This window comes from Vanacampus margaritifer, chromosome 1 (genome assembly GCF_051991255.1).
Source record: "Vanacampus margaritifer isolate UIUO_Vmar chromosome 1, RoL_Vmar_1.0, whole genome shotgun sequence".
Lineage (NCBI taxonomy): Eukaryota > Metazoa > Chordata > Actinopteri > Syngnathiformes > Syngnathidae > Vanacampus > Vanacampus margaritifer.
Genome location: NC_135432.1, coordinates 58,453,363 through 58,476,228, shown reverse-complemented (window position 1 = coordinate 58,476,228; position 22,866 = coordinate 58,453,363). Strand labels below are relative to the sequence as shown.

At 38.8% G+C, this 22,866-nt stretch overlaps 3 protein-coding genes across 3 annotated transcripts in view; 1 reads left to right on the top strand and 2 right to left on the bottom strand.

Annotated features, from left to right (window-relative positions):
- Window positions 1–9,823, bottom strand: part of rnf144aa (ring finger protein 144aa) — a 31,455-nt gene extending 21,632 nt beyond the window's left edge. Inside the window, exon 1 of the mRNA XM_077557319.1 lies at window positions 9,263–9,823. Coding sequence (XP_077413445.1) covers window positions 9,263–9,435 — 173 coding nt within the window. The 5' untranslated portion in view covers window positions 9,436–9,823. The remainder of the gene's footprint in view (window positions 1–9,262) is intronic.
- Window positions 9,824–10,756: 933 nt separating this feature from the next.
- Window positions 10,757–15,667, bottom strand: rsad2 (radical S-adenosyl methionine domain containing 2). Its single transcript, XM_077557306.1, has 6 exons — window positions 14,324–15,667; window positions 14,097–14,258; window positions 12,460–12,689; window positions 12,227–12,376; window positions 11,349–11,381; window positions 10,757–11,206 (listed from the first exon to the last, which is right to left on the bottom strand). The coding sequence occupies exons 1-6, from the start codon at window positions 14,628–14,630 to the stop codon at window positions 11,042–11,044; spliced, it is 1,047 nt and encodes a 348-aa protein (XP_077413432.1). The 5' UTR covers window positions 14,631–15,667; the 3' UTR covers window positions 10,757–11,041.
- cmpk2 (cytidine monophosphate (UMP-CMP) kinase 2, mitochondrial) lies at window positions 15,639–21,250 on the top strand. The gene is made up of 5 exons (XM_077557293.1): window positions 15,639–16,384; window positions 17,211–17,331; window positions 17,655–17,856; window positions 18,723–18,956; window positions 20,098–21,250. The coding sequence occupies exons 1-5, from the start codon at window positions 15,725–15,727 to the stop codon at window positions 20,216–20,218; spliced, it is 1,338 nt and encodes a 445-aa protein (XP_077413419.1). The 5' UTR covers window positions 15,639–15,724; the 3' UTR covers window positions 20,219–21,250.
- The last annotated feature ends 1,616 nt before the right edge of the window (window positions 21,251–22,866 follow it).

Sequence of the window (22,866 nt, the reverse complement as noted above, 5' to 3'; positions counted from 1 at the left end):
CCTCTGGTGGTTAGTTTTTTTTAGTGCAGTTTAATTTTCACAAGGCATGTTTTGTCCCTTCTATGTTTAAAATCCACGCTAATGGTCAGATGAAGGGGAAGATAATATGCTTGTGAACAGAATTAATATGTGGAGAAACTCAATGTGTGCGTGAATTAGCAAGTAAGTGCCTCAATATTAAGTGTTATTAGAGATTGTAGGTTGTTTATATGCATTGCTGTTATGTACAAAAGCACAATGTTGTGTGTTTTTTTTTTAGTATGAGCTCATTTTTTTACAATATTGTGTGACCTTTTCTTTTTTTTTTTTATCGCCAACCTCCCCAAAATATTGTGATGATTATCGTATTGTGACGTTAATATGGTGATAATATCGTATCGTTATGTTTGGATATCGTTACATCCCTACTAAAAAACCCAACCCGAGTAGCACAAATGCAACATGATTCGTGAAAAGAGCAGTGCAAGCAATTCAATACATTGTTTATGTACTTCACTAATCAATTATTTGCCCCTGACTTTATATGTTAAAAAGCTTTTTAGAGGAGTTTGATGTGTTCTTTCCTTTATAAAATTCTACAACGATGTTGGCCACTTTGTCTTATCGCTATTTATATTCAACCTCCATATTTTGTGTGGAAAAAGACAATATAAATGTTTAATCCAGTGTGCCATTACACTTACACAAACCCTGAGCTCAAGCCTAGGAGTGATAAAGATTGTCTTTGTATAAACCAAAAACATCTGTGAGATTACTGAAAAGGGAGTCACTTGTCTTGAAAAACATGCAAAATCTGTAAATCCACTGAGTTAATGCTCTCAGTTTGAGAGAGGTTAATGTCTTTTAAGCCTTAACAAGAATTAAGGGACATTTTACAAACACCTCACAGGTTGTGTCCTCCCCATCATCCTTTAATTCGTGACAGGTATCATGCTGGTTTTAATCCCCTATATTAGTGGGATTTCAGCATGTTAGTATTCAGACACCAAAAAGGGCTGTTTCCTAATGAAATTAATAATCTGCAAAGTCACATAGCTATAAGTACGGATGGGAAAACGTATCAATACTGGGCTGTAGCAAATCATCTTCACACACCGTACTGCATCAAATATCGACACTAGTGGTCCTATTTCCAAGTACAGTACATACTTGATGATGACCTTGCATGATGTGAGTCTCAGGATTATCTTTGATACAAGGATTCAAGGAATTTTATTGTCATACCGACACACATTTCCTAGCACGAAATACGCAAGGCCCCAGACTTGTGGAAAAAAGGAACAAAATGAGATCAAAAGAAGTCCTGAATTCATAATAATAATAAAAAATAATATTTATTCAAATTTAAATTTGTCTTCAATTTTATATCCATCCATCCATTTTCTTAACTACTTGTCCTCACAAGGGTCGCAGGCATGGTACACCCTGAACTGGTTGTTAAATTTTATAATAAATTAAAATAGAATAAAGTCCTGAATTGGACTTGTCAGCTTTATATCAGACAGAAGTGTGTCACCACCTTCAATAATGTGTATGATTGATGTCTCAAAACCGTTTATCTACAAAAGAAAATCAATACTGTATAGCAATTATTAAATAGTCACAGTATCATATTACTAAAGATATCCTTAGTAAAATATAAATAAACTCAATCATATTTCATGTAAAACTCAAAGCAATCCAAATGATCAAAACATAGCAAATATTACATGGGACTTGCTGAATTGCATGTGCTGCTCTCGTTCATCCACAAATTAACTTTTTAAAATGATTGTTTTGTTGCCAGCTACATTTCCCCATTTTATTTTTGAAGCCGGCCAGATTTAAATTCCTTGTGAATTGTCATTTATAAAACGAAATGAAAGAAAAATACTGACAGGAGCCTGACAACATACACGCACCCCCACTGTCCATTATCAACTAACTAGTAAATGAACACAGGGTCAAGTCAGCGAATGCGGGAGACGGAAAACCAATAAGGGCTGCATTCAGGCTGTCTGAGAGAGGATAAGATGCCTTTCGGCTGTATTGAATTTAAATGACTTTCACCACTTTAGCCATGTTGTTGTTTGCTTAGAAATGCAATTATGTTTTCAACCTTTCTTGCACACATTTATGCATTACAATGCAATGGCTATTTTAGCTTGTGAGTTGAAACTTTATGAGATTGCAGGAAACTTTTTGTTTGTTTTTTTAAAGGTGGCGTCTAAGGCTACAACCACACCACAGGGCATGGTGCCCAATTCAAATTTTGTGTTGAATCCAATCCTTTTATCTATACATTCTGAACAGAAAATATCCAAAAATATTAGCATATAGGCAAAGGCTTATTTCATAGTGAAGGGGTTGGATAATCAAAGTGTTTTTTTGGCTCAAAATGGTGATCAACTCATTCAGTGCCATTGACGGCTATAGATGTCAAAATTCATTTGAGCTATTTCTATTAGTTTAACATTTTTCTGGCGTCATTAAAAATGGTAATTGCCTGACGCCCCTAATTTTTAATATTTTCTTTAAAAAAAAAAAGAATATAAAAAATTGGGGGAAAAAATAAATAGAATTATTTTTTATTTTATTAAAAATTAGGGGTGTCAGGTGATTAAAAATGTTAATTGGAATTAATCGCATGACTTCACTAGGTTTTCATACCCTTGTTAACAAAAGTAGGGGAAAAATTCAACTAATAGAAATATTAAAAATGAATTTATGACGTCTATAGCCGTCAATGGCAGTGAATGAGTTCAAGGCAAAGCTCATTCTCTTTATCATGTACCCACATGGCCAACCAGTGGCCTTAAGTAGAGGGTCAGAAATGGTAATTTTGTCCCGTATCCATATTTGGAGCCCTTCTGTAACCTCACCAATGGCCAGAGTGTATCGACTCCCATATGGCTCTTTTATGAGTTTCTGAGAGAATCAGATTCAGTCTTGTGATCGGGCCGATTCAGTTGACACACTTTACGGCTGTCGTAGATCATAATGCCGGCGTGTCTGCTGTACAGGATTACTTTTCACTACAACACTGTAAACAAGCCGTTCCTCGAGGAGGTTGCCAGTCTTTTCAAGTTCTATGTTCTCACGAACAGATGACGAGGAAAGACGGCGAAGCCGTTCTAGTCGTGGCATGTCATTTTTAGAGGTTCAGGTGAACAGGGGTCATTTTTGACAATACTGTCTGGTTGTTGTTGTGTTAATGCATCTACAAAAATAGCTGCAACGTCACCAAACTTGATTTTTTACACTGTTTATTATCTTGCCTGCTTGATTGTAAAGCAAATTGAGAATGGTGTTCCCACTGCAGGAGGAAATGTGCTCACATCCTGCTGACTTTGTTTTTACAAACACAAAGGATAGGAGAGAGAAGGGGAAACGACTGTGAAAGGCTGACGTCTTTGTGTGGCTGACCGAAAAAGTGAAACCCATCATCCACTTCCTTAAAACTGCAGCACAGTCCTAAGAGCTGTAATTACTTCCAATAAGGGAGGTTTTCTTCCTTTTCTTGTGGTTCGCAAGATGACGCAAAAACGACTACATGGAATTTCATTCAATTCTGGAGCGAGGTGCGCCACACACATCCCTGGAAACAAACTAATCAAAGTGGTCCCACATCTAGATATTGTTGTGATAGATATTGTCATTCATTTCTGCTTCAGTCATCCATTAATATAAATGTAGGCATATCAAGCGTAAATGTACATTTGCATAGGTTTACAATTGGGTACTGATTGAAAAACAATGAGACTTTTTGTTGTGTCCTTCACTTTTCAAGTTGTCAACAAAAACAAGGATAAAAGAATGCTAATTTCCTTGAATAACAAATGTAGAGAATACTGTTAAGAGATCACACTGAGGAAAACAACGAGTTTATTATCAGGATGACCGACTGAAAGTTTGCTCTCTTAGCCTTGTCAGGTATTTTTCTGAGATTAGCAAAGAGCACTCCCTTCTCCTCTAACTTCATACTTGAGAGAGAAAGCAGATTAAACCTTACAGTGGATATTTAAAAGGGAATGTCAAAGTCTAAACAAAGCATTTGGATTCATATTGTTCTTGTGGAATATAAATTAAGCAGCTAAATCCACTTTTTTTGTTTTTGTTTAAATCAATGTCAGGGGGCCTCTTGCTGCCAATTAAAAATGACATCACAGTTGCTCATGGCTGAGGTGACAACCAATCACAGCTTCAGCAAACAACTGAGCCGTGATTGGTCCATTACCTGAGCCCCGAGCAACTGTGATGTCATTTTCAGTCAACAGCAAGTGGCCTCCCCCTGAGATGGATTAAAAACAAGTGGATTTTGCTGCTTAATTCATATTTTACAAACCTAATATTAATTACAATGCTGTGTTTAGATTAGTGGGGCGGATAGGCCAATTATTATTTATTTTATTTTTTAAATTGACTTCCCCTTTAAGAATTATATTCACAAAGTAAAATGCAGGCGATTTGCCATCAGTGTTTTTGGCCTGTTCTGAAGGTAAACATCACGATCAACTAAATTGGAACATCTAAAGTTGAACCTGAATTACCCCCCCCCCCCCTTATCTAGTATTAAAAAAGAAAACACTAATAATAATAATTATATAATAATAAACCGAGTGGAATAAACACCAGAAAGCGAGTTGGCTGTTGAGTTACGGTTGTGAGTGCGTTTTATTATTTTGTGTTAATATTAACTTATGTTTACACTTGTACGGCCATCACGTTGATGAAATGTTACATAAAACATTGGCAGTAAATTAAATGTCGGTTTTATAACAGCTGAAGGTCATCGTCTGGATTGAAACGTCAATGTTTTTCTTTTATATATTCTCAATGCAAACAAATCAGAAGTTCACCACTCACCAGCCTCAAGAAGTACATGACTTTAGAGGTTCAACAGCGTAGTAAACATAATTTATAACATGCATTTATGAGATAAGAAGTGATTCTAATATTTCCTAACCCTGTGTGGTATCGACTCGTGCTGGGTTGCACCAACTCCTACCCGCTGACTGACACTCCCAGATTTATGCCCACCTCTTGACTCATTTATTTCTACTGTGGTTACTCATTGCCAAATGACGCTAGTTCAAGTCTGGACGCCCTCTGTTCTCTTCTGAAGTGTAGGCGGCGGAGTTCAGCGATAGACGCACACATTGCAAAAGTAACGGGCTGGCATATTCCCAGTCAAGAGGAAGTGTGAACACAAAACGTGGGTTTGTTGTTGAACTGAGCTGAACTTGGCCAAGGCAAAATATTTATATTTATCTCCTCCGAAATATCTCTGTTATTTCGTTCCAAATTACTTGCGAAGGACTTTCTGGCACAAGGAGTGGAAGTGGAAAGCAAAACATATTTAGAACGTCCTCTCCCCCCGCCCCCTCCCTGTTGTAAACACTCAATTTCAACTCCATTAGAATTAATAGTAGCTCCAGTTCATGCATAGTGCCGAATAATGTTTAAATGGGACATTTTGGCAGGGCACACAAGTACACTTCTAATCAAAAATAGGGTCTAAAAATGGCTTTGATGGCTATTTTTTTTAATCAATTTGTCTGCATGTGGTATGCCACATTACCGTTCTGTGAGATCACCAGGGTGCCATGGGAAATTACCCAATTTCACTCAGTTTGTTTTTAAGATTATTATTTTTTTAATCCAAATTAATTATGTGAGTGAGTTTTCAGCACATACGCGTCAGTATAGAGATCCTGTGTGGAATTTGCATGTTCTCCCGTGCTTGTACCAGTTTTCTCGCCCTGAGTCCTGCTATTCGCAGGGAAAAGGTACCGAGCCGGGCAAATTTCCGTGAATAATTGGGTCTTTTCACAAAACGCTGTGAATTCACTTCCCTTAGGGAAGTCGCGGCTTGTTTTGTTCCAAAGTGCACATTATCCTCCAAATTCGATGGCCGTTTTAAGCAACCACAAATTTCACAAACTCCCTCTTGAGTTGTGATGGTATCGCTCTTGTGACAGGGCTTGCTTTCCCGTAACCGCAGTTAATAAATACATTAAATTAAAAGGAGAAAATCGACTAAAGAAAGAGTTTCCGATCAACTATCCATTCTCTGCTCTATATTTGGATTACAAACATTCGCCGGTGTCCGGATCCTATCATCATTCACTTCTATAATAAGATTAGTAAGATTTTATGTCTTTATTCAGCTGCCCTATATTTACATTTATTTTTTTGTACTTCATTATGGACTTCATTATGCCAGTAAATCTGCTTGTTAAGTCAAGTGAAGTGGCCATCTACCACTCTCCACTCCTGTATTTGCGGTGACATGTTACAAAAATAAGAGCATCGGGACGCTAACTTCCTGGTTAGCCTCCGGATCGGCTAGCCGCCAACCAGCTATTTATTTATCCAGTTGTTGGTGACGGGACTTTGACAATATGGATGAGCGAAGCAGTAAGCACTAACAACAGTTAATGAGCGGATATATTGATGATGGAAAATGCTGCTGGATGAATGTTGAATGGTAAAGTGCTGACATTTATTTTTATATGGCAAATTAGGTCAGTGTTGTGAAGCTAGCTAGCTAGCGCCAACACATTCTCTCGCTCTTAAGCCTTCGCCACTTAAATTTATACTAGACTATACGTAACAAAACAGGACACGAGGCAAAACTGTTCTCCCCGAGTACCCGTAAATACATTTATACGGTAAACAGTATTTTGCCATGAAAAAAAAAAGCTTCTGACATTTGTTCCCCACGTCATAGAAAATTACAAGTAGGTGTGGATTTTTGCAGATGGAGCCTAAGGGTTGCGACTGCCCAACCGCAAACTTGTGGGAGTTGACTGTACTCTGGTTGCCTCCCGCATTCCTAACACATGCAAGTATGTTAGGTTAATTGAAACCTCTAAATCAGGGATAGGCAACAGGCAGCCATGGAAGACTTCAAAGTCACCACTACAACACCAATTTCAAAAGTACACAAAAACCATTGACTGTTCAATTGAAGTGCATAAAGACTTACTAAATTTGTGTCCTCCAAAAACATGACTATATTTCAGCAGTAAATGATATATTCAGAATTTCAGATACACTTCTGTACTTAGGTTAAATAAATAAAAAAACAGGTTACATGAACATATTGTCTTTTTGTGGCCCCCTCCATCGTTTAAGTTGCTTAGCCCTGCTCTAAATTGTCCGTACGGGTGTATCTGAGTGTGAATGCTTGTTTGCAATTGGCTGGCAACTTTTCAATTGAACAAGCTAACATTTTAGTAAGAACACTTGTGAATAAACTGAGTCGAGATCATCATTATTTCAGTATTCATACTTTATGTGACATTTTTGTTTGGGGATATGTTGTGAGATTTTTCTAATTCGAAATGTGTGCCTTAGCTCAATAAAATTTGGGAAAACTGGAAGTAAAACTGGAAGGAAATAAGGAGTTGGTCCTCCTCTTTTCTAGAAAGAATCTTAAAAATAAATAAACTTTTAGCATGTGTGTGGTAATTTTTGTGTGTACTTGATAGGGTTGTTGCCAATGATACCATGCTAAGCTCAACAAGTCCATAAACAATAAATTAAGTGATGCTGCATAGTACCATCTTATACTTGAGCCTATTTCTCCCAGGTCTTATCCAAAACATTTGTCAGAGTAAGTTTGGGATTTAGTATTCCATTGATGCAAGTAATGGAAGTGCACTGAACACAAGACTCATACGTATAAAACAATGCTGTGGTACACCAATGTTATTTTGGGTGTAACATTCTTCACAACAAAACAATTATCGTGTATTATTCAAAACAATAATTTTCAGTCAAAAATTGTGGTCCAACACAAAAACAGATGATTCTTTGTCAAATAAAGACATTGTGTCTCCTTAATGTTGTATATAGATTCATGCCCGTATTGTTGCCGTGCGTCATCCGTTGGACTCACATGCAGTCATCGAGTTTTCCAAGCATCACAACCGTCCTCCTCCTCACTCTTAAGTAAGCTCGCCTTTTTCTGTGGGAGCGAGTCGATAGCCGTCGGGTGTTTCTGTTATGCGCGGGACATCTTTTTGACTTGCAGCAATGTGCGGCTTGGTGCATTTGATTCCCATGTGGGCGCGTTCAACAACACTTTTGCCACAACAGACGTTGCCACCACAACGACGACAGAATGTCTGAACACAGGGTGGACCTCTGGGTGCTGTCACAAATATCAGGATCCGACTGATTAATTGGCCGATTATGGTTCTTCGAATATCGGCCAAAAATAATTGGCCAAATGGCCGATTGTTTTTACCTTTAAATACTCAAAGCATTTACAGCACACAATTAACATTGGTTTCATTATTTATTACACATAAATCTACGCAATGTAATTTGGATGGCACCATTATACACACAACCACATCACAGTTTGTTTATAAAAAAAAAGAAAATAAAACATAGTATAACATGAACTAAATATAAATATCACACAAATTCAACTACTGATAAACCACATCTTACAAGGAGGATTCATGCTCTTATAACTTCATAAATTAAACGCATTATACCACGCAATGCATTCTGGGAACATATTTTTCCTATATAATATATTTACAGTTGACACTTGCTATTCATGAGGAATACGGACCACACAGAGGAGCAACTGGTTGAGTTGAACATGCATAACAGTTCTCTTTAAACTCATTCACCAAAAAAAAAAGACTGAAAAATGACAACGGGAAGAGTTTACAAACAAAATCTAGTTTCCAGATAAGCAAACACTTGGCCAAGCTTCTTCCATTTCTTCTCATACTACTACTACTTTTTTCTTCTTTGCATTTCTCAGCAATCTGGATATAACGTGGCACCATGTTGCCGTTCACAGGTCAATATTGGTACGATAAAAGACATCCGCTTGGGGGAAGAGACTTGTGATGGTTGGTGTAGATGTAGTTACATGCGGGGTCTCTCAAATTGTAAGAATTGGTTACGATTGTGTCATTATGAATGTAGGCCGAAATCAGGAGGTACAACAGAAAATGAGGCGGTAGTCATGTGCATACACATCCAGGGCCACTGGAATGTGAAGCTGACAAGCCTGCTTTTCATGGGCATGTCACCCCGAGTGGGTAAGCTGATACTTAAAAATTGAAATGACAGCCCACAGTGACCTTTCCGGGGTAAGAATAAACGTTGATGGTAGGCTGTGGTGAGCAATATATGTAGCATACTCTAAAAAAGATCCTGTGTCATTGTTGTTAAGATGAAGTGAGTGGGAGATAAAAACATTGCAGTTCCACATGAGCCACGCTAGTGTTAAGAGGCAAGTACACCTTACCTGGCTCCCTTGGATGACGCCGTTGTGATGGTGAAAACCTCAGCGGGATGAGAAGGAGGAGGGAAACGTGAAGATGATCTCCTGAATTGGATTTTTTTTGGAACAAAAAAAAATGCGTCCAGCCAAACGAGTGAGACGAAGGTTTGTTTTATTTCAGGCGGGCAGATGCCCATCCATGGTCCTGATGTGCCTGGTTGACGAGCATCGGTACTGCAAAACAGTCGCCTCCAAATAAACAAAACAGCTCATCTATAGTCAGTCCTGGCAGATAGCGAAGCCTCCTAATAGTGCTTTTCTTACGAGGCTTGTGAAACAACAACGGCAGCACTTGGCTCACCGTTCTGTCAAGAGTGCGTAATGTCCGCCAATGTCTGCAACATGCTAACGTCCGTCCTGGTGCTTAAAAAAAAAGGGCAGGAGGAAACGGAGGAAGGAGGCGGTGCTTTTACCTCTAGCCGTCGCCTGCTGCAGCCAACCTCAGTCGGAAATGAGCCCGCTGCTGGGACGCCATAGTCGGTGAGCTGGAGAGGCTTCCTGTTTGCTGCTTAGACGAGAGGACGTTACAGCAAACACTTGGCAGGCAGGCAGCTATTTTTAAACCAGCCGCACCGCCCCCTGCTGGTCAAACGTAGCCATCGCGTCACCGACACTCGTCTTGGGGTCACGTGGTTTTGTTTTCCCTAACATAATCTAATGAAATCGAGTGGACGGATGGATAAAATAATGTGCTTAGTCACAATTAATTCATGATTTATTACAAGGGCGTCAGACTGTCAGGTGAAGTACTTTTTCACATTGACGAGACAAAAGTTGAACTTGTTTGCTTTAATTCAGCAACATTAGAGTTTTCAAGCATGAGCAGCCTCTTTGAGGTCATGCCACAGCATTTTTGAACAGATTCAAGTCTAGACTTTCTCTCTCTCCTTCTCTGTCTGTCTCTCTCTCTCTCTGTCTCTCTCTCCATATATAGATACAGGGATGTGATTTTTCCGCTAATTCGCGGAATTCCGTAACATCTTCTGCTATAACAAAGACATTTGTGGTATGCTCTAATATGAGTTACTTTTCATTTGGTCATGATACAATTATTTGTTCATGAAATTTGAACTCTTCAACATTATTTATGTGTTAATTTAGTAATCAGATTAGTTAGATATGATGATATTCTCAGTGATAGTTTTTAAAAGCAAAGGCAGTCCAATGTTTTTGAATGTGACTGATTTTGAGTTGACTAAAACTGCCATTTTATATGGGATAGTTCAATATACATTGAAAATTTATGCTGTTGTTTTGTCTATTTCTTTGTCATGTGAGTGCATTGGACCTAGCTGGGTGCCAGCGGCCCCCAGACCCCCGGCTAAATTTTCAGATAATTTCACTTTGGTCAAATCACATCCCTGTAGATATTAGTGCTGTCAAAGATAAAGCGTAACTAATCAATGTGTGTGTGTGTGTGTGTGTTTAATATGCAACTCAAACACCAAGCTAAATAAATATTTTTCTCCTGGGTTTTATTGCTTTTCAGATTGAAATCTCAACACATATGAAGTACAAAAATATTCATATATATTTTCATCTCTATTCCAGTTCTCTGGAGGAAAAGTGCATTCAGTATGATCGGAAATGTTTCCCAACATAACAGTACGTCACAACCATTATCAACACTAATGGTTCGACAATAGTCAAGACTGTGACAAATGTAAAAAAACATCGGAAAGCACATGAAAATGAAATTATAATGCTTGCACACAGTATATACAATTGTCGAGTGGTAAAACTTCACCACTGCAGCTTCATATCAGCTTTGCTCCACACATATTTCCCTCCCCTTTTTAGAAACATTTTCTCATCAAATCCACTAAAGCTGATGGCCGCGCTCACGCCAACATCAAGGATGGACATGGATGGGTCCTTTCGACCCTCTCGACAGTCCAGGAAACGCATCTGAGGGAGAAAAAAAAAAGGGGGGCGGGGGCGTTTGAATGCCTCATTGCTAAACAACAACTTAATGGATCCAGTGTCGCTCATGAGTCTGCAGTGAATGATGTCATCAGTCACACTAAGTGAAACATGACAAACCACTTACATATTCATCCAAGATCAAGTAAGAATTCCTCATCTGCGAAGGCAAAACCACAAATATTTCTTTTAGTTTGTGAGCCACAAGAAGTAAACAAATCACTCCTTTTAAAAGACAGAATCCTTTGACAACACAACAAAATCGGCAGTGTTAATTCAAAACCTACAGAGTTAAACTTAACACTTCAAAAATGTCGACATTGGCCCACACACTAAATATTTATTTTTTTACACTGGCTGGAGTTTTCTGCAATTATTCATCACCAGTCTAATCTACCCGAAGACTGAATGTTGTTTGAATCAAAATGTGTTAAAGTCAAAAATACCAAACTTCAACACTCCCATTTTTGCTGTGAGTCTCCTCTGTGAGTGAAAATGATTTCATGTGCTCAAACTCCTTTTGTTTAAACGTCAGTTAATGTTTCCCAGTGATAAGCAAGGAGGAGGAAAATGGCGCGGACTCGTCTCTCTCAAACTGGAGAAGTGCAGGTGCAAAGGCGGAGCCTAATTACATCTCAGCAGAGTTAATCTAACACTAGGTGATCAACTCTGCAAAATAACACCGATGCTGGATACCATTTAACTCTTAAAATGTTAAAATTACACTTCAGGACTTTAAATCAACTCCTAAAAATGTAACCCTGAAATGTTAATACTCCAACTTTTGCTAGATAGAGTTCACAGAGTTGGTATAATTTACAGTTTGACTACATTTGTGGAAAACCTCCATCCATCTATGTTCTAAACACTTTGTAAAATCTAACAGTCGATTTATTGTTGTTGTAATGAGAGAAACTCTCAGAATTATTTTGGACCCTTGTTTCCATGCCAGAGTTTTATTAAGCAGAATAAAGCCCAAGTCTTATGAACTTGATGCAATAGTACCTTCTCATTGGACTCCGGAACCAGGCATGAGATGCTGCTGTGTCTGTCCAAAAACTCCTGAAACCGCTGGTCGCTGATGGTAAACCTCTCAGCTTCTCTCAGGGCTTCCTCTCCTGCGTTCTCGCCATCAATCAGCAGACACTGGAACACCTGAAGTACAGGAAGAAAAAAAACATTGCATTGAGAATCATTATTTTGACTAAAATAAACAGTCCTCTCCATTCCACAAGTACCTTCCATCTGACTGGGTTGAGATGAATGATGTGTTCCGTCATGTCCTCATCCACATTAAAAGTGTTGATAACCGAATTGATTTTAAAGGCCACTTTATATTGTCGACACCAGCTCTGGATCTTGTACAGATTGTCAAGATGACTCTTCTTGCCTTGAGTTCGGCCAATCAGCTGGTTGGTCTCTTCGTCAAAACTGTCACACGATATGGCCAGGATGTCAAGATGGTCACCTACGACAGAAAAAGGGCGGTAATTGTAAGAGAGACAAACTGTGAAGTGTGAACTCTGGTACAGAAAACAACACTTTTTGATAAGTTATCTTTTTATGTTCCGCAAGTATTTACTACCACTTTATCAGGGGAGAAACTATATTTGATTACTCAGAACGGCTCACTGTAACACACTGTAATAGCAACATTGTTATTTCTACTATTGGAAAAATGAAACTATCTAGAATTGTACAGCTGTAAAAGGCCACATATGTAAACCATCAGACAACAGTTCTAGTATCCCCAGTATCTCATATGCTTCAAAACTGAGTGGCTGAAAGAACAATTACAATGTACCAAGTGAGGAAATTTGTACATTACAATGCAGTACTCTATTAGAAAATGAAAATAACTAAAATGCACTATTGTATGTAACACAATGTGTTAAACCTACAGCCATAGACTTTTTAATACTTACACTGCCAGTATTGAAAATTCTGACTACTATCTGGCTCAACCTAGTGGGGAAACTGGTGAATTACCATTGTGTCAAACTTTTAAAAGACGGACAAACGACATGTTAAGTAGAAAATAATAATAATGTGTTAAAAAAATATTAAACAATAATAATGTGTGCGAGGCCATATAACTGTGTGTCTATTTATTTTTATTTTTTTAATTATCCAACTGCCAAAAGCTTGCATTGTCGCATATTGTGCCTTCATCCACTTTATGTATTGACATGCATAAAAAAAAAAGTCACAATACATCTGAGGGTTTATACTGTGGTTGGCCATTATTCTTATTATTATTTAAAATGATATGTCTTTGTTTTGGGGGGTAAATACTATGTATCAAAAATACTAGAGGAATTGGTACTTGGTATTGTGGTATCAGTGACCACTCAAGAGTTGAATACTCGTATTTATTGGTCTGGGGGGAGAGAAAAAAGTGGTATCGGACATTCCTAATACTAATATACAGTACATAAAATTGAATAATCATGTAAGTTACTTAAAAAAAACTAACATACTACAACGATTGTTTCCGGTTTAACTAGAAAAAGAATGCAAATAGCAGAAATACAAGGCCGTCTATAAATAGTAATGATACTAATAGTAATACAATATTTGATACACTATGTCTTTGTACAAAAGTAGTGTAATAGAAAATGTTATTATTCGTCACAATGGTTGGTTTCCAAAATCATTACTTTGTTTCTATGTTAGCATTACTGAATGCGTTACTAACTCACATTTAATTCACCTCGTCTTTGTAGTACGTGTTTTGAAATTGTTCATATATTCGGTGTGACTTATAAGTGTAGCCTTTCAGTATGCACTTTTGTTCAATTGAGTGGATATGAACAATATAATTTTTCTTTCTAATGGATGGGATGTTCCAGTTTTTATATATATATATATTTACCATATTTCTGGAACCATTGTTCTTTGATCATGCTTCCATTGCTGACTATGCTGACACTTGGAAGCTGCAAGTCTTGTTTGCAGTATAGGACTAGCTTTCCAAGAAAGTCCCCTTTTTCAGGCAAGAACGGTTCTCCTCCAGAGAAGTTGATCTTTTCCATCCCTGGCAGAGATTTTAATAAAATACATTAGTGAAGCGACACCCAACTAAGACTTCCATGTTTTTACCTGCATCCTTTAGGAGTTTGAGGCCCCTCTTGGCTTCCTCCAGAGGCAGCAAAAAAGATGTTTTGGCCGTATGGAAGCAAAAGCCACACTTGTAGTTACACTTGCGTGTAAAATGGTAGTTCACGCTGGTTGGAATCACACCTTTTGGACTGGCTTTGTTGGAATCTGGGTTGGTGCCCGGTTCTGTGTTGGCTGCAGCCGTCCAGGAGAAAGTTCTGTCCAACACTCTGGCAAAAAAGGAGAGGATTGTTGTGACGAAGAGCTGCATGAGCAGCAAAGGTCCTGTAACAACGCCGGACACGTTCATTTTCCAAACAGCTATCTCAATTTTACAATTGACAGTGCTGATGTTTTACTCAGCCTCACTGCTTAAATAGAGCCGGGGAAGATCAGATGATTGGCCTCGTAGTTTCTGTTTGCAAACAACGAAAACGAAACTTACTGCTGGTGGGTGTGTGAGCATGTGTGCACGAGACTGGAATCTAAAGTATTGTTGTGTTAAGCCACCTCAAACTTTTTAATACTGTCCTTTAGTAAACTGTAAAAAGCATTCAAAAGATACATGAATGTTTTAGTTATTTTCTTCCTTTGACTGCCCATCATTTTTGCGTCATTAAAACTGTCACAGTACATCACCTCTCCAGCAGGGGTGCAAATAAATCCAAGGACAAACCTTTAAGTATATGTATCCATTTTAAAGATTCTCTATGCCAATTCAGTATTGTGTATTGTTACGTTTAGCTTATTAGTGGACATCATCTTGGGGGGGGGGGGACGTATATTTTATCCCTGAATCGTGTTGTGGGGTCTCTTCTTCAGCTTCTCCCCAAGGCAAGAGAGAGGTGAAAAAGAGAGATGGCTCAATTCAATTTGCAAGACTTGCAAAGGTGATATCAAATAAGAGGTTCGATGGCAAAACGTAACTTTCACTAGTAAGATGTTTTGGGGTTTTGATTTCAGCAAATACAACCTTCGAATGCAAATTCAACAAACCGATTTTCAGTTGTTGTTGTTGTTTGTACAACATATAAAATGTCTTGAAACACTGCTATATAATAATTTGGAACAGTGCATTTTAACATTTTTATTTTCTTTGGGAGGTTAGTTAATAAACATTCAAATTACTTTCTCACAGGTGATAATTTGAAAATACACTAATACTGATGGTCATTTATATAGATTATATATATTTTAATTGAGTCAAAATTGACCTAATTACATAGTGGTTCTCATAGCCCATCAAAACGTCAAGACTTGAAAGGTGATGTCACATCATGTGACGTCATCATCTGAATAGTACTCTTTTAATCCAGTCTTGGATCAAGTGTACCTAATGTAACAGCGCGTTTCGCTTTCCTCCTGTATTATTGCGTAACCTCTTCCACGCTAAGGCCAAACAAAATGTTTCGCCTTCAGCGCAGTGTTAACTTTCGTTTTCCCTTCCGCAGCCTGAAAACCGAAACACATGCAATGTCGATGTCGAGGCGGACAATGGCACTTCTCTCTCGCTGGTCCTCGCGTGTGTTCTCCGTGGATGTGGACGGGGAGACGATTTACTTTAAAATCCGCGACAACCAACCCGGAAAAGGAGCAGAAGAAATGCAGCGAATATTTGGTGACGTTCAAAAGTATGCAAAGTATTATTCTTTGCTTGTTTCCAGCGGGGACAAAATCTACACTGCAAGATTTCACTGGGAACTCAAAGACAAACTGCTAGCAGCTCTTCCTCCTCAGTGTCATTTTTCTCCGATGTGCTCATTTGTGCCTAGAGTCAAAGACTCCCTCGTACGTGGCTATTTCTTGCGAGCTGATTCTCCTGAGAGCTCCGCCACAACAGAGCGACTTTTACGACAGTGGCTGCAGCTTGACGACCCACTACTGGTGTGCTCATACTTGCAGAAGAATGAGAACTCTCCACAGTGGATTCAGTATATTTGGAACCACGAACAGAATCACGGCATTGTACCGTCAGAAGCGCCGCAGTACCACCCGGCAACACTAAACCTGATCAACTCCGATGTTTTCTACAGTTTCCAAGCGGCCCGTGAGGTTTTTAAAAAGGTTAATGCTGCTTACGTCACGTCTAATTTATACTTTCATCGGGTACTTCATTAGACACACACGCACTGCGTAGCTAATAATAATAATAATTTTGTATCAATTAAAAAAAAAAACATGACTTCATTTCATGTGAAAGGGGGTGTACCTAATGTAGTGACCTATAATTGGACGTAATGTGAATGTGCCGATTTTAAACTATAGCGCCCTCATGTGGTGTCAGCGGTACATCAAATTACGTCAAACAAATGTTTTCATGTTATATTACTGCAAGATTTATGTTGGCTTAAAAAATACACTTAACCACATTTCAGCCATATTTACCCAATTTGTGAAAATATTGGATCATTGGTTTTAAAATGTAAATGTATTTTGTTGTCTTAAAATCGAATGTACAGTAGGCAGTAGGCACTAGCAAGCTATTCATCAATCGAAATGAATTGAAAACATAGTTTTCAGGATTGTATTCAGTTAAAATGTGATTATTTGGAATTAAATTGCAACGTGGGCGGCACAGTGATAAAGTGGAACGTCTGTCTCACATTATTGAAATATTCATCATCTTCCTCCTACAGTCCAAAAACTAGAATGTTAGGTTCATTGAGGATTCTCAATCGTCTAAATGTATGAACGGTTGATTGTCTTTTAATTGTTTAATACATTAAAGCATTTTGTAATGCAATGTTAACAAAAATTCATGCAGAGGATGTCCTTATCTACGATAGTATACAATTAGAAGCAGATCCAAATGTATAATGTCTGGAGGTCTGCTCTCTACTTACCTCTGTTTATATTTAAAACCGCAAAAATAATTGTGGGTGTCTTGCAGTGTGTTGACATCATTCCGGAGGCTGCATCTGTACTGGAGCTGCTGCCTTGTGACGCTGACGTGGAGGCCAGAAGCGAACCAGACTTCCCTGTTATTGTCTTGGAAGGCCTGGATGCCACAGGTTAATGCTATTAGGCCAATAAAGACATGACCGCCATGATGTATAGATGTTATGTGAAAGCAATGGCCTCTCGCTGTCTGCTGAAGCTATTATCCACCAGTGAGATCAGGCCTAATGGAATATTGTGTATCATGACCTCAGAAGAGGAACTTCACCGGCAGAATGGTTTATTGAATGACACGCTCCTGCAATATACTCTTTGGCAAGCCTCATGAAAACCTGTGATGCAGCTGAACTTTTTTTTTTTTAGGTCATCAACTTTTCAACAGTGCTGTGATAAAATTTTATGATTTACTCTCCTTCCCGCGTTTTTCACATCACAGGTAAAACCACATTGACCGAGTCTCTCAGGGATGTTCTGGGGGCCACTCTTCTACGGTCTCCTCCGGAGTGTCTCACCCCCTGGAGGGCCCGCTTTGATCAGGAACCCCCCATCCTCCGAAGGACCTTCTACGCACTGGGAAACTACATCACAGCGCAACAGATTTACCGCCAAACTTCCAAGACACCTGTCATCATTGACAGGTAAATAGTTTCGACCTGAGAGAAGTTTGGTGGCCTTTACCTCACTTTGTCTTATCTGATTTTTCATGATGGTGATGAGGAAAAAATGGCAATGGTTTGCAACATTTCAACCACAATAAACATGGCTCACTGTTTATTGTAGTCATTTGGCTAACTTTTAATCTGGTAACTACGATGTGGTTGCAAATTCTTCATGTTTTTGTTTTTTTTGCTTAACATAAAAATGACACCCGGTTTTGCCACTAAATTGTAAATGCATTTTTGGCAATGACATTTAACCCCTGGGCGTTATTTGACCATTTTTTGGCTTTTTGTTGGTTCTGACCAAGCCATTTCAAAAAATAAAATAAAGCCCAGGGGTTAAGAACAAAGTTTGTTATCATAATAAGTTTAATTACTATTATTTTAATTACAATTTTAATTAATTTTTTAAAGTCTTTTCAGGATTTGACCTAACTTAAAATTTATATTTATTTTTATTTAAATAATATATATATATATATATATATATATATATATATATATCAAAAGAGAGTCTTTCTACACTTCACTTACCAAATATAATAATATATTTGAATATTTTGTAAAATGAAGGCAGTCTTTTTTACTTGACATATTTAACTATTAATGTAATGGCAAAACCCAACATTTATAATATACATTGTTTATAAATATAATCATTAAATTTGAGGACCAATCACAATCTGGTGTGACTTTGAATGAATACTGCCCTGCGACCCTTTTCTTTCTTTCATTCTTTTTTTGATAATCGCTCAGGACGATCTTTTGGAGACATCTGATAAGCAGGCCTTCATTGACTTTTGTCATAACTGAGGAAAAATGTGTGTACCTCACTTTGTGCTCAGGTTCTGGCACAGCACTGCCGCTTACGCCATCGCCACAGCCGTAAGCGGACCAGTGTGTAACCTCCCGGCGGAGGGTTCCGAGCTTTACCGCTGGCCCGGTGACCTTCTCCAACCGAGTCTGGTTGTCCTCCTTACGCTTGACCCCGAGGAGAGGAAGAGGAGGCTGAAGGACAGAGGTCAGGAGGAGACCAAAGAGGAGCATGAGTTGGATCTTAACCAACTTTTTCGACTCAGGTAATCAAATAGCCACCAAGTATATGTTGGAGCAAATGTTCTGTTTGTTTGTATATCAGTTTAATTAAATATTTAAACCTAGCAAAGAAACAAATGATCCATTTGGACATAATGGACTTCTGCAAGAAAATCAAAGAAAATTCAAGAAAGAAAATTCGAGAATTTGTGTCCAGAATCTGGACAGAAATATTCTTGAAATGAAGCTTCATGAAAGCTTCATGAAGCACTTGTAATACTTTTTGACTCCTCTAGATGGCACTCTTGATTTAAATATGCAGTGGAAATGTAATCACTTTCCATAGCACAAGCCTTTATATTTAAATCAAGAGCACCATTTAGAGGAGTAAAAAAATATATATCACAAGCGCTTCATGAAGCGTCATGAAGCTTCATTTTCCCATCACTGGTGCATATGAAGGATGAGGGGGAGGAGGTAAGCTAACACTCCCATGGCCTGTCTGTGCTTATCACAATTGTCAGCCATGATTTCTCGTCTCGACTTTGAGGTCCGAGTGGGATGTTTCCGACTTCACAGACAGAAGTCTTGAACACACTATATTTCATCAAGAATGGATTTACCCTTTGTTATGAGCCGACCTGACATTGTTATTTAATCATCTCAAGTGTGCGTCAGATCCATCAAACACTTAATAATCAATTATTTTCTTATGAGTGAGGAGCTGATGAGGAAGAGCAGGTGATTAGTTGTTGTAGCGTTGCGCTCCATTAAAGCAAGTCAAAACTCAACAGTCAGGGGCCAGCAGGCCGCTGCGCAGACAGGTCGATGGCTACTTTCATTCATCTTTTCTCCTGACATAATGGCCTTTCCACACGGGACAGCCAGATGTTGGGCCAGCACAATTAGAAAACGGAGGAGAGATTGCGCAGACTTGGTCAATCACTATCACAAGGACTCATTTGTCTCTGGAAATGGCCGCGCTCTGGGCCATCTGTGGTGTTTCTTTTCTCATATATTTCAAGGATGCCTAACCATTCATCACTGTCTTCTCTGCTCTCCATCACTGAGGAGTTCACTTAAGAGTTCTCCCGAGACGTACACTATTGATGTAAAGTACTCATTACTTTGAACGCTTTCCTAATTTGTTGACGAATGCGATTGTGTGCGTGTGTATATTTGCAGAGTGGAGGAGGCTTACGGGAGGATCAGCGGTCCAACTTGTATCAGCGTGGACGCCAGCTCCTCCGCAGAACAAGTGCTCCAACAAGTGCTGCTTTTAATTAAGGCCAAATGCCACTTGTAAACAGCTCTCTTGTCTTTGGTGTCTGAGCATCAAGTGGATGCGCTACCTCTTGTGGCCACTGGGTGGCAGAAAAGGGATGCGAATGGCAGCGTGGTCAAAAAATGAGTACAGTGAGATTCTACAGACAAGGGGCCAGAGGAGTCGCATCCACACCAATCACAAATACATATTCATCCAAACGCAGCCGAAGAGCGTATTTAATTGCTGTTGTGAGCTTGTAGAAATCTCACTCTGTGTCACTTACTCACAGCCTTTTGTACTCATGACGACACAGAAGAAAAGGACAGAACTAATGTATATAACAGCCACTTAAATTCAAACTGTAAGAGCAAGTGAAATCCAAAGCGTAACTGCAATATAAGTTCATGAATGAGACATTTACGTTCACTCTCGGCTAAAACCGTCACATGCATCCAAGCTGTGAGCTAATATAACCCGTGTTGGGCAAGCTACTTTGAAAATGCAGTTGGTGTACACATTCAATGAAGCTTCACATGTAGCAAGCTAAGCTACAATAAGATGAAGATTCTCTTTTTTTTGTCATGTGAACACAATCGTGTACACAAAATTTGACCCATCACAAACACATTGTTGGCTACTACTACTGTAAGACTACTGAAAAATTTAGTTAAACAAGTAGTAACACCGCTACTGCTCAACACTGGCAGCAAATCAATGGTTGGAGCGCCTTTTGATTAAATAATAGCATTTGTTGTATAAGCATGGTTAAGTTGAGTGGCAAAGCACAAAATGTTTATCGTGTAGAAGATTTTATTTGATTTTTTGTCTGTAGACTTTTGTCTATTCGCTGTATGTGCCGCTTTACTTGTGTTTAATTTAGCTAATATAAATGAATGAACTCTCATGTGAATTAATCACAAATTAACCAAGTTCCTCACAATGCACAGTGGTTATGAATCAATTTGATAGAACAGACTCTCATAATGTTTAAGCGTGTTCAGCGAGAGCACACGTTATCTAGAAAATGTGATTGAATGTGATATAAATAAAAACACGCCATCAAAAAGATGATTATGCTCAGGTCTTTATATAAAAATAGTTGTGGTTGGCATCCCGTTTCTGATTTTGCCCCTTTGTATCGCTAACATAACTATTGGGAACTCCTCGCTTCATGATTCAATCAGCAGCCACAATAGAAAGTGGATGAATGCTCCTCATGTGCGGTCAAATAATAGTAGTAGTGTTCATTTCTGCTTCTAAAAGATGGCCTATTCTACTCAGCGCCTAGCATTTGTTATTGTGTTTAAATGCTAAAAGGCGATTTTAATGAGTTAATACCGTGAGTGTAAAGCACTAGTTTAAATTTTCTCTAAAGTGGTATATCTCTGACTGCTCCTCAATGATTCGTCTGGATCATGTGGTCAGAACCATCAACAATGAAATTAAAGCTAATCCCGGCGGGGGAAAAATTAGCTGCCTAATGTAAACCCAACCTCTGTTTGTCACAATTCACGGTACTGAGATAACATACTCTGAATGGTCAATGCAAACAGTGAAGTCCGATCCAGGTTCTCATGACTCCATACAGAAGTCCTAGCATAAAACATGCGCTGATAAGTGTTTTCAGCATTAAAAAAAAAACAAAAACGAATTGTCAGCAATAGTAGCATCGTAAGATGGCTGCCCTCTGTCTTTTAGCTGCAATGGGCCAATTGATAGTCCGTCTTTGAAGGTCGTCTGTTAGTTTTGAATATTTTAACAGCTGAATGCAGTTTTTACACTGTGTATCATGGGCTCAGGATTGTGTACTCTAGAGGTGGTCTTCTTTGTTCTAAATGCTTTGCTGCCATCATCCACCTCTTCTATTGGTGTGGTCAATAATTCACGTATGCATACTTGTGACGGAAGCGTTCGGGCCTTGTGAGTAGCGTGGCCCTGTATTGCCATATAATATCTCTTTGAGCATTATTATATTAACTTTTTATGAATTGAATGTCAATAACACCTAATAATACGGCCAGTGAGAGCATAATGTTTGTATTTGATGTTCTCCTGGGCGCAGGTGGTCTCACATGCACGGCCATTTAGCGAGAGTGCATAACTGTAAGTCATTTATACAGGGAGGAAGTGCATATTTGGCCTATGTGATGGGAAGATTAATTGGGGGTTTTAGTAATTATGAGCTTGGCAAAGCCGGGGGCTCCAAAAGACAGAGTGACCCATCTCTTTCGCCGTGATGCATCAGCAGCACGCCAACCACCGCAGACCCTATTCATATGGCAATTAATGGAGCGCTGTATATCAATGTCATTGGGCTGCTCCCCCACATAAGCGCATGGATTACTCCTTCCACCAATTATGCCGCTGTGGATTTCAAAACGGAACCGTCACACACAATCCCATAAAGTAAAATAAGATGTTTATTGAGTATGCACCCCTTGCATGTGGTTAGTATCACAGTGGAGTTCATTGAATTCATTAGTCACCAGCCGCCCGGCAACACAGTGGATGTGCTGTGTGAGACGAAATGAATGCAGAGTTTTTGATAGCTGCTAACACAGTAGCCTCTTGCTTCGGAGAGGTTACATTTATGAAGTAGGAGAGCAAAGCAATTTGGCTTTATACCATACATCATGCCCACAAATGTAAACTTGTGCGTGTGCATGTCAGATATTGCTCCGTTTTGT

Bases quoted from the DNA above. Each gene is read 5' to 3' on its own strand.
- rsad2 (XM_077557306.1), bottom strand. From the start codon at position 14,630: ATGAACGTGTCCGGCGTTGTTACAGGACCTTTGCTGCTCATGCAGCTC. The intron at 14,259-14,323 runs GTAAAAACATGG...AATCTCTGCCAG, and splicing joins CAAACTCCTAAAGGATGCAG to GGATGGAAAAGATCAACTTC. The intron at 11,207-11,348 runs GTAAGTGGTTTG...TTTCTCCCTCAG, and splicing joins ACTTGATCTTGGATGAATAT to ATGCGTTTCCTGGACTGTCG.
- cmpk2 (XM_077557293.1), top strand. From the start codon at position 15,725: ATGTTTCGCCTTCAGCGCAGTGTTAACTTTCGTTTTCCCTTCCGCAGC. The intron at 17,332-17,654 runs GTTAATGCTATT...TTCACATCACAG, and splicing joins GGAAGGCCTGGATGCCACAG to GTAAAACCACATTGACCGAG. The intron at 18,957-20,097 runs GTAATCAAATAG...GTATATTTGCAG, and splicing joins AACCAACTTTTTCGACTCAG to AGTGGAGGAGGCTTACGGGA.